The 11,185-nt window shown below is 50.8% G+C and overlaps 1 protein-coding gene across 3 annotated transcripts in view; it reads left to right on the top strand.

Annotated features, from left to right (window-relative positions):
* The first annotated feature begins 9,179 nt into the window (after nt 1-9,179).
* The window catches only part of LOC310859365 (ras and Rab interactor 2-like), a 74,478-nt gene continuing 72,472 nt past the window's right edge, over nt 9,180-11,185 (top strand). For all 3 annotated transcript variants that reach the window (XR_014569296.1, XM_083765869.1, XM_083765870.1), the window contains exon 1: nt 9,180-9,268. Coding sequence is in view for 2 of the 3 variants with exons in the window: in XM_083765869.1 (XP_083621995.1) it covers nt 9,197-9,268 (72 nt within the window). In the remaining variant the exon portion in view is untranslated. The remainder of the gene's footprint in view (nt 9,269-11,185) is intronic.

The following is an 11,185-nucleotide window of genomic DNA, read 5'->3' as shown; positions in this document are numbered from 1 at the left end:
GGGCCTGAGAAACACTTAGGAGTTTGTTTTGAATGTTAAAGTCATACTTTTTTTAATTAAACAAAAGTTATATATATATTTTTTTAAATCTTCACTTTGATGTCTGACCCTGACACTCGTGCCAAAATGATGCAGACGCTGGAAATTAATACATACCGTTTCTGACAAATGTATTAACATACTATAAGTACGACTATAGGCTCATATAGTTAGTTAGTGTGGCTGTTGTGACTTGAGTTATAGGCAGTTACTGTAGCTGAAATACTGTATAAAGTGTAATTTCAAGTAGTACGCTAAGCTTTTCATCCCTTTAATGTGATTATAGGAAACATGCCACACAGGAGGATGATGATGATGATGACAGATAGGGTTAGCTACATTACATTATGTATACACTCTCAAAGTGAAACTATAGCTAACTGACTAACTAGACTTTCCTCAGAATTCACATATCACGTTTTCTGGGGATTGCCTAACTTTCGCAATAGCCATTAACCGACCAGGTCTCTGTAAAAACCTATCCTGCTGGGTTCAGTGTCTGTATATGACATGCACTTAATCTTTGTCATCTTCTTAATCTTTGTCATAAAAACTCCAGGCTTGGGCAGGGGGGGTGAAAAATGTACTCCACTGCCATCAAACGTTGTGTTGTTCAGTCCATTCTACGGCCACAAGGTTTAAGTGGTTGGCTAATCACACTAGTAATTAGAGGTGCTCCGATCAGGGTTTTTTGGGACTGATCCCGATCACCGATCGTCTTTCTCACGATCGGCCCGATACCGATCTTGTGCGCAAAGGGGAAAATTTGAATATTTTCCAAAAAATATTATACATCAAAACCCAGGTCAAAACTGTTCCTGTGTGTGTGTGGGGATGAAGGGGAGAAGGTTTAGGCCTGTCGCAAAGATATGCCAATTATTGCGAATGCAGTGAGCACTAACTATGAGACCCTGCAGATCGTGTCTGTGTGTCTGTGTGTCTGTCCCGCTGTGACACCACCCGCCCGCCACCAGAGGGCGCAGCTGTAGCACGCACACACACACACACACACACACACACACACACACACACACAAACGAGCTGCGTTCGCTTCCCGCGTTTGCGCGTCCTACTTGTATTGTATAAATGATCGGTTTCTCCAGATTGGGTAAATAATTACCGATCGTGAAAATCGTCCGATCACCAATCGGTGGCCGATCGATCGGAGCACATCTACTAGTAATCAATGTATTTGATCGATAGTTGCAGCCCTAAAACACCCATGCACACACACACACACACACACACACACACACACACACACACACACACACACACACCTGCGAGTAGTTTCGATGAGAGACAGTGAGGCTATTCATTAGTGCTAGCATGGAGCGTGTATCATGACGCCCACTGGGAGCAGCGTAGCGTCCCCCACGCTGCCCTCTCACCATTATGGGCTTTAACCCATTCTGACCTGAGATCAGATTCTAAAAATGTCTTCTACGTACATCCTGACAGTTTTCTGAAAAAGCTATGTTTCCATGTCAGTCGTTCTTCGATTTTTTCCAAAATAGCAGACCTACAAGCTCATAACGCGCCACTCGGTGGCGCGCTATGAGCTTGTAGATCTGCTATTTTTCAATAGCTAAAGCATAACGTAATGCTAACGGCAAAAGGGGTGCCCGCCCAGAATGGGTTAAAAGGAACCACAGAACGGTCTCACTACCATGGCCTGTTGGTCTCTGTCATTATTCAAGACAGAACTCTCACAGTCTGTCGTTTTGCACGCCTCTGTCTCCTTCTCTCTATCTCTACTTCCCCCTTGCTCGCTTTCTCTCTCCTCTCTTCTCACTCCTCTCTCTCTCTCTCTCTCTTTCGTGTGTGTGTGTGTGTGTGTGTGTGTGTGTGTGTTTATCTTAAACAGTGTTTCCCTGTGTAGCAGTGCCAGTGACTGTGTTCCTGTGTGGCCGAGACTAGCTCAGTCAGAACTCAGAAGTGTCTTTGTTTGCTAGCAGCTGAGACTGACTCCCGCATGCGCGCACACACACACACACACACACACACACACACACACACACACACACACACACACACACACACACACACACACACACACGAATGAATGAACTCATACTGTTAAAGTTGGTTCAGTGTTTTTTGCTTGATAATAATATTGGATATGACTGACAGCAGTTGAATGAAGCTGCTGATGTTGGACTACAGATACAAACAGGGCACTCTACCTGGCATAAACTGGAAGCTCTCCTCTTGTTGTTTACTACAGTTCCCAGCATGCACCACAGACTTGGAGACCACACGACTTGGAGACATTGTTTACCTGGATGACCCCAAGCCTGATTTGTACTTTTGAGTTGAGCGCAGGTGTTGCGCTGCTGAAAACGGCAGGTCTACAAGTTCACAACGCGTCGCAGTGCGACACGTTGTGAACTTGCAGATCTGCTATTTTATTTACGCTATATACAGGACACTGGCACTGCAGCAAAGTAGCGTGAGTCAGCTTGAGTCTTCGCTGAACCCATCTCTGTTATCTGTCTGTGTTCAGACCCCTGACGGCATGCCAGGAAATCTCTGCTTGTTTTCATCATTATTGGCTCTCTCTTGTGTCTCCCTTCCCCCTCTCTGTCACTCTCCCACCCGACCCGACCTCTCTTTATCTCTCTCTGTGTGTGTGTGGCATCATGCCGTTATCGCCCCATTTCCAGGGAATTGTTCAGGTTTCTGACCCGGATTTATTTCCACAGCGTCGCCGCTCTATGGAATCGATAACTTTAGAGTGCTCACTGCTAGACGCTGCAGGTAAATAGTTAGTCTTGGATCAGTTCGAAAACATACTGTACCATTATTGAGTATTTAACTGAATTCTTTATTTTTTATTTTTTTACAAATAACTTTACAGCACGCATGAGTTACATACAGAGGCCGACCGATGCCAGATCTTTGGAGAGTCCTAAAACATACAGGCAGGGTTTTAAACAAATTGCAACTGAAACTCTTTCAACTTTTAATAAATATGTTAGTAACAAGTTAATCAGACCAGTGTGTGTCCAGTGGACACAAACCTCGTATGAATCTGATCTCAGGTCAGAATGGGTTAAAGTCCTAAGAAATCCCAGTTGTGGACACATAATTATATATTGCAAATCACACCCGTGTGAAGTAAGTGGTGCAACTCTGTGTGGGCGTTCCCGGGGGGGAAACACACCCAGGGGGGGGTGGGAACACACCCCAGGGGGGGGGGGGAACACACCCAGGGGGGGGGGGAAACACACCCAGGGGGGGGGGAAACACACCCAGGGGGGGGGGGGACACACCCAGGGTGCTGGCCCGGTTCCGTCCCCGGGGGGGGGGACACACCCAGGGTGCTGGCCCGGTTCCGTCCCCGGGGGGGGGACACAACCCAGGGTGCTGGCCCGGTTCCGTCCCCGGGGGGGAACACACCCAGGGTGCTGCCCCGTTTCCGTCCCCCGGGGGGGGACACACCCAGGGTGCTGGCCCCGGTTCCGTCCCCCGGGGGGGAACACACCCAGGGTGCTGCCCCGTTTTCCGTCCCCCGGGGGGGGACACACCCAGGGTGCTGGGCCCGTTTCCGTCCCCCGGGGGGGAAACACACCCAGGGTGCTGGCCCGGTTCCGTCCCCCGGGGGGGACACACCCAGGGTGCTGCCCCCGGTTCCCCCGGGGGGGGGAACACACCCAGGGTGCTGGCCCGGTTCCCCGGGGGGGGGGAACCACACCCAGGGTGCTGCCCCGGTTCCCCGGGGGGGGGGAACACACCCAGGGTGCTGGCCCGGTTCCCCGGGGGGGGGGGAACACACCCAGGGTGCTGGCCCGGTTCCCCGGGGGGGGGGGGGGACACACCCAGGGTGCTGGCCCGGTTCCCCGGGGGGGGAAACACACCCAGGGTGCTGGCCCGGTTCCCCGGGGGGGAACACACCCAGGGTGCTGGCCCCGGTTCCCCGGGGGGGGGAACACACCCAGGGTGCCGGCCCGGTTCCCCCGGGGGGGGGGGGGAACACACCCAGGGTGCTGGCCCGGTTCCCCGGGGGGGGGGGGGAACACACCCAGGGTGCTGGCCCGGTTCCCCCGGGGGGGGAACACACCCAGGGTGCCGGCCCGGTTCCCCGGGGGGGGGGGGGAACACACCCAGGGTGCTGGCCCGGTTCCCCGGGGGGGGGGGAACACACCTAGGGTGCTGGCCCGGTTCCCCGGGGGGGGAACACACCCAGGGTGCTGGCCCGGTTCCCCCGGGGGGGAACACACCCAGGGTGCTGGCCCGGTTCCCCGGGGGGGAACACACCCAGGGTGCTGGCCCGGTTCCCCAGGGGGGAAACACACCCAGGGTGCTGGCCCGGTTCCCCGGGGGGGAAACACACCCAGGGTGCTGGCCCGGTTCCCCGGGGGGGAACACACCCAGGGTGCTGGCCCGGTTCCCCGGGGGGGAACACACCCAGGGTGCTGGCCCGGTTCCCCGGGGGGGGGAACACACCCAGGGTGCCGGCCCGGTTCCCCGGGGGGGAACACACCCAGGGTGCCGGCCCGGTTCCCCGGGGGGGAGGGAACACACCCAGGGTGCTGGCCCGGTTCCCCGGGGGGAACACACCCAGGGTGCCGGCCCGGTTCCGTCCCCGGGGGGGGGAACACACCCAGGGTGCCGGCCCGGTTCCGGCGAGCCGCCCTGCGTCCAAAACGGTCGAGAAATGACAGAGTTACCGTTTGGGGGTCCGCAGGGGGTCCCTCTCTCCCTCTACTGTACTGTACTGTCACACCCAACATCATCATATATACAGTACATATACATACAGTTAATGTGTGTGTGTGTGTGTGTGTTAGGCTGCGCAACAGTGACACGCTATTTTCATGCTCGGACAGACCCAGCCAGCCACCCACCCACGGACACACAAAGCTACTTTAATAAAGTGGTTGCACCACTTAAAATGCTAAAATAGCTGATGTACTGTCCAGTAACAAACTATTTAAGGCAAAATGTAATTCTGAATTACATAAAGTATAAAGTGTAATTTCATGACGCATTCTTATAAGTAGTACGGTAAGCTTTTCATCCCTTTATCGTGATTCTAGGAAACATGCCACACAGGAGGATGATGACAGATAGGGTTAGCTACATTACATTATGTATACACTCTCAAAGTGAAACTAGCTAACTGACTAACTAGACTTTCCTCAGAATTCACATTTTCTGGGGATTGCCTAACTTTCGCAATAGCCATTAACCGACCAGGTCGCTGTAAAAACGTATCCTGGGATCAGTGTCTGTATATGACACTTAATCTTTGTCATCTTCTTCATTTCGTCATCTTCGTCATAAAAACTCAGGCTTGGGGATGTACTGTACCAGTAACAAACTATTTAAGGCTCAATGTAATTCTGAATTAAGTAGCATGTGACGTTTCATGATTCTGAATCCATTGCAAGCATTAGTTTTGCACGAAAAACAATCCTAAAAACGGCCATAGCCGTCATCACAAATGTGATGGTTATCACATTTGGGCAAGTAGCATTTTTCAATATGTTTCACCACAGGGATGTTTCATATGTTGTTACTAACATATTTATCCCATTTTGGGCGGGGAACCCCTTTTGGTGTTAGCATTATGTTATGCTTTAGCTATTGAAAAATAGCTCATAGCACGCCACCGAGTGTCGCGCTACGAGCTTGTAGGACGACTGACATGGAAACATAGCTTTTTCAGAAAACTGTCAGGATGTAGAAGACATTTTTAGAATCTGATCTCAGGTCAGAATGGGTTTTAATTGGAGCGGTGGATGCCTTTAATACGCCCCCAGGGAGCAGTTAGGAGTTAGGTGTCTTGCTCAGGGAGCAGTTAGGAGTTAGGTGTCTTGCTCAGGGAGCAGTTAGGAGTTAGGTGTCTTGCTCAGGGACAGTTAGGAGTTAGGTGTCTTGCTCAGAGAGCAGTTAGGAGTTAGGTGTCTTGCTCAGGGACAGTTAGGAGTTAGGTGTCTTGCTCAGGGACAGTTAGGAGTTAGGTGTCTTGCTCAGGGACAGTTAGGAGTTAGGTGTCTTGCTCAGGGAGCAGTTAGGAGTTAGGTGTCTTGCTCAGGGACACTCAGGAGTTAGGTGTCTTGCTCAGGGACACTCAGGAGTTAGGTGTCTTGCTCAGGGACACTCAGGAGTTAGGTGTCTTGCTCAGGGAGCAGTTAGGAGTTAGGTGTCTTGCTCAGGGACACTCAGGAGTTAGGTGTCTTGCTCAGGGACAGTTAGGAGTTAGGTGTCTTGCTCAGGGACACTCAGGAGTTAGGTGTCTTGCTCAGGGACACTCAGGAGTTAGGTGTCTTGCTCAGGGACACTTAGGAGTTAGGTGTCTTGCTCAGGGACACTTAGGAGTTAGGTGTCTTGCTCAGGGACACTCAGGAGTTAGGTGTCTTGCTCAGGGACACTCAGGAGTTAGGTGTCTTGCTCAGGGACAGTTAGGAGTTAGGTGTCTTGCTCAGGGACAGTCAGGAGTTAGGTGTCTTGCTCAGGGACACTTAGGAGTTAGGTGTCTTGCTCAGGGACAGTTAGGAGTTAGGTGTCTTGCTCAGGGACACTCAGGAGTTAGGTGTCTTGCTCAGGGACACTCAGGAGTTAGGTGTCTTGCTCAGGGACACTCAGGAGTTAGGTGTCTTGCTCAGGGACACTCAGGAGTTAGGTGTCTTGCTCAGGGACACTCAGGAGTTAGGTGTCTTGCTCAGGGACACTCAGGAGTTAGGTGTCTTGCTCAGGGACACTCAGGAGTTAGGTGTCTTGCTCAGGGACACTCAGGAGTTAGGTGTCTTGCTCAGGGACACTCCGACAGCCAAGGTTGGAGCCGAGACGTCCTTCTAGTTCCCAGAGAGCAGCTTCTGTACCCAGTCATGCATGGCCGTCTGCAACGTGACGTTTCCCACGGACGTTTTCTGGCTGGCTGCCATGGATTTATCACCATAGGCCACGTTCAGATCTCCTCAGCCTTGCCAAAAATCTGGAAAATCTGGAAAATTCTGCTAAATCGTGAGACAGAGTTGTTGAACTTTTATTGAAGGCATAATCCAAGGTTTTTCTTTTTAGGAGGTCTGTCTTAAAAATGCAAATGACTAGTATGTTGTTTAGCCCCCTTCCGGGGGTGGGGGGTGGGGGTGGTGGGGGGTGCATGGTTGGAGAGCAGGGGGACGCTCCAAACATCCAGATTCTCTGTCCCATTTGTCATCCCTGTTGCTGTGTTGTCTCCCTGTGATGGAGGGATGGGGGCGACGGCTTCCTTCCTGTGTGAGATAAAAGTGTGTGTGTGTCTAATGGACAGGCTCACTGTGAAACACTGCCAGAGATAGAAAAGCTGCTATAATGGCCCATTTAGACCTGATTTAAAAACATTCACTTTGAAAGAATATACAGTATATTCAAAGATTTGCGCCACATTTTTTTACGATTTTTCAAAAATAGCAGACCTACAAGCTCATAGCGCGCCACTCGGTGGCGCGCTATGAGCTTGTAGATCTGCTATTTTTCAATAGCTAACTTATGACATAATGTTTTTGTGTGACAAACAACAAACAAACAAGAAAAGAGAACACTGTACAGTTCCAATGAGCAACTTTTTTCTAGTTGGGAGAAGCAAGGAAGACCATTTCAAATCGATTTTGCTTAAATATCCTCACTGTTTGGGCAGAAACCTTGTATCTCCAATATTCCATCCGTTTGTCTTCTCATAAATGAATGCCTTATTTTATACTTTGTCGTGTTGACAGTGTTGTGCGAAAGTAGCAAAACTAGCCATTCTATATCAATATCTTCACCGCTAATGGCATGCTGACAATGGAGACACCAGGTTTAAACGTGGATAAGTCTGTCTGTGGGTTTTTATAAATATCAAGTATTAGCAAGAGCGTGTGACTAAATAATAACTACACTGGATCCATATTAGAAACACATGTTCTCTTTTCCATGTCCTGAACCGTCTTGAACATACAAGGTTTTGATATGGAATGGTGTCATTTACTGCCAGTGTGGGTTGGGGACGTCACTCTGGTGTTGTTGGAAACGTCCATGGCTTCCAGCTGGAAAATGAATGATGTGCGTTTGAGGACATGCATAGGAATAATAGCTCAGACAAGAAGGGGACAGAATATGTGAGGACTCGGAGTGTGTGTCAGAACCTGTGGGGCGAACGGTAGAGCAGGAAATGAACGTGACTATCCGTAGAGAGGGGAAGAGAAGGAGAAAGAGACGGAGACAGAGAGGGGGGGGGGGGGGGGGGGGGGGCGTGAGAGCGAGACTGAGAGGGAAACGGAGCATTCCAGCGGACCAGCACCTCAGTATTCCTGACTGTGGCCAAAGCCAGGAATTTCCTACAGTCGCACCACAGCCCCAAAGTGACGACTGGTCTGCTTTTGTCCGTCTGCTTCCTCACACAGGGCTGCAGACAGGCAGCAGCGACCCGACCCGGCCCAGACACACAGGGCTGCAGACAGGCAGCAGCGACCCGGCCCGGCCCAGACACACAGGGCTGCAGACAGGCAGCAGCGACCCGACCCGGCCCAGACACACAGGGCTGCAGACAGGCAGCAGCGACCCGACCCAGACACACAGGGCTGCAGACAGCAGCAGCGACCCGGCCCGGCCCGGCCCAGACATAAACAGTCCAGCCGGACGCAGAGCGGAGGGGATACTCTTCTCCCTGCGGAGCCACAACAACGCCAACATGGCCCAGTGCTGCACACCGCCTGGGACCCCTCCTCCCCCTGGTGCCATGGACCGGAGCACACCGCCTGGGACCCCTCCTCCCCCTGGTGCCATGGACCGGAGCACACCGCCTGGGACCCCTCCTCCCCCTGGTGCCATGGACCGGAGCACACCGCCTGGGACCCCTCCTCCCCCTGGTGCCATGGACCGGAGCACACCGCCTGGGACCCCTCCTCCCCCTGGTGCCATGGACAGGAGCACACCGCCTGGGACCCCTCCTCCCCCTGGTGCCATGGACAGGAGCACACCGCCTGGGACCCCTCCTCCCCCTGGTGCCATGGACCGGAGCACACCGCCTGGGACCCCTCCTCCCCCTGGTGCCATGGACCGGAGCACACCGCCTGGGACCCCTCCTCCCCCTGGTGCCATGGACCGGAGCACACCGCCTGGGACCCCTCCTCCCCCTGGTGCCATGGACCGGAGCACACCGCCTGGGACCCCTCCTCCCCCTGGGGCCATGGACAGGAGCACACCGCCTGGGACCCCTCCTCCCCCTGGTGCCATGGACCGGAGTGGTAGCTTCTTCAAGGTAACAACTGACTATAGCGCTGTGCTTCTTAAGCCATTTAGGCCTGACGTCGAAATTTACAAAAATGTCTTTTTTCAAATGTCATTTTTTTTCCTGAAAAGTGGTTCTCAATATTTCATGTCAAGGACCCCCAAAAATATATGAAATTGGCCGCTGACCCCCCATCTGAAAATGTGTTGTTTCAGGGACCACCTCCCAGAAGCAAAGATTTGAGTTAAAAATGTTCGATCTGAAGGATTATATATTCAAAGCTTTGCACCACATGTTCATGATATTTCTAAAAAATTCAATAGCTAAAGCATAACATGATGCTAACACCAAAAAGGGGGTTCCTGCCCCAAAATGGGTTAAACTTTATCGTGCCAAGGACCCCCAAATGGGCTCTATGCACACACGCCATTGGTGTTACGGATGATACTAACGAAGGCTCTGTTCCATTCATGGTCAAACAGAGTCAGGGTGCTGCTGTTTGTACATGTTGGCTCACTGGAAACACTCTGCTACACCAGTGGGTCTCAGTCAAAGTGTCCTCCAGTGGGTTCCAAATGGCCAAATTAACCCATTCTGAGTTTCTGACCTGAGATCAGATTCATACGAGGTTTCCACTGGACACACACTGGTCTGATTAACCCATTCTGACCTGAGATCAGATTCTAGAAATGTCAGTCGCTCTTCGATTTTTCAAAAATAGCAGACCTACAAGCTCGTATCGTAGCTTGTAGATCTGCTATTTTTCAATAGCTAAAGCATAACATGATGCTAACACCAAAATGGGTTCCCGTTCAGAATGGGTTAACTCTTGAGAGTGTACAAATCAATGGAACCAAATGGACGCCATTTGTACACTCTCAGAGTTACGGGGGGTCCTTGAAATGAAAAAGTTTGAGAACCACTGAACACTAAATGGAACAGAGCCTTAATTAGTATCACCTGTGATCGATGACACCTGTGGCTTATCTTTTAATAGCCATCGTGTAAATGGATACAGTGGTAAAATGTATTGTGACGCTACATTAACTACTTTTGCTGGGGACTCCCTGGAACCTGCCCAAGAACTCCTGGGGGTCCCCAGAGACCCCCGGATACGATATTTTCACTTTGACGGAGAATGTAAACAGATTTGTAAAGCGTCAAAACGTCACTTCCTTGAGCGTTGCTTCTCAAAAATGAGTTGACATGGCATCAAAATCGGTCTGAGCACTTGTACCCTACATACAACAAGCTCGCTAGATCTGCTATTTTCCAAAGCTCTTAACCCTAATTCTGACCTGAGATCAGATTCTAAAAATGTCTATTACATCCTGACAGTTTCATTATTAACCCATTCTGACCTGAGATCAGATTCTAAAAATGTCTATTACATCCTGACAGTTTCATTATTAACCCATTCTGACCTGAGATCAGATTCTAAAAGTGTCTTCGATTTTTCAAAAAATAGCAGACCTACAAGCTCGTATCGCGCCACTCGGTGGCGCGATATGAGCTTGTAGATCTGCTATTTTTCAATAGCTAAAGCATAACATGATGCCAACACCAAAATGGGTGCCCGGTCAGAATGGGTTTAAACAAAAATGTGAAAATGTTTGAACATTTTTGGAACATTTCAACAACAGAAATCTTGTCTGGGGTCCCCTGTGGCAGGCTGGCACAAAATATAGCTCTGTGGCCAAATTCACATTAATTTGTGGGTCTTTTTGACATGAAAATGGATGCATGGCTGCACGAACAACTGTTTGGCTGTTTCGTCATCATTTCTGTTTGCATTCCTTTCCCTGTTTGCCGTCTGCTGTCCGTGTCTTAAACGTCTGCATCTGTTTATCATTAAGTGATCCGTTCGTTCTTATTGCTCAATCTCTGTTTTGAATCCAGATGTATTTATTTATGTATTTATTCCTCCATGGCTTGTAAGTCGTACTT

The sequence above is a fragment of the Protomyctophum parallelum genome (assembly GCF_964188405.1).
Source record: "Protomyctophum parallelum genome assembly, chromosome: 5".
Classification (NCBI taxonomy): Eukaryota; Metazoa; Chordata; class Actinopteri; order Myctophiformes; family Myctophidae; genus Protomyctophum; species Protomyctophum parallelum.
Note: the sequence above shows the minus strand (reverse complement) of the source record. Positions and strands in the feature narration are given on the sequence as shown.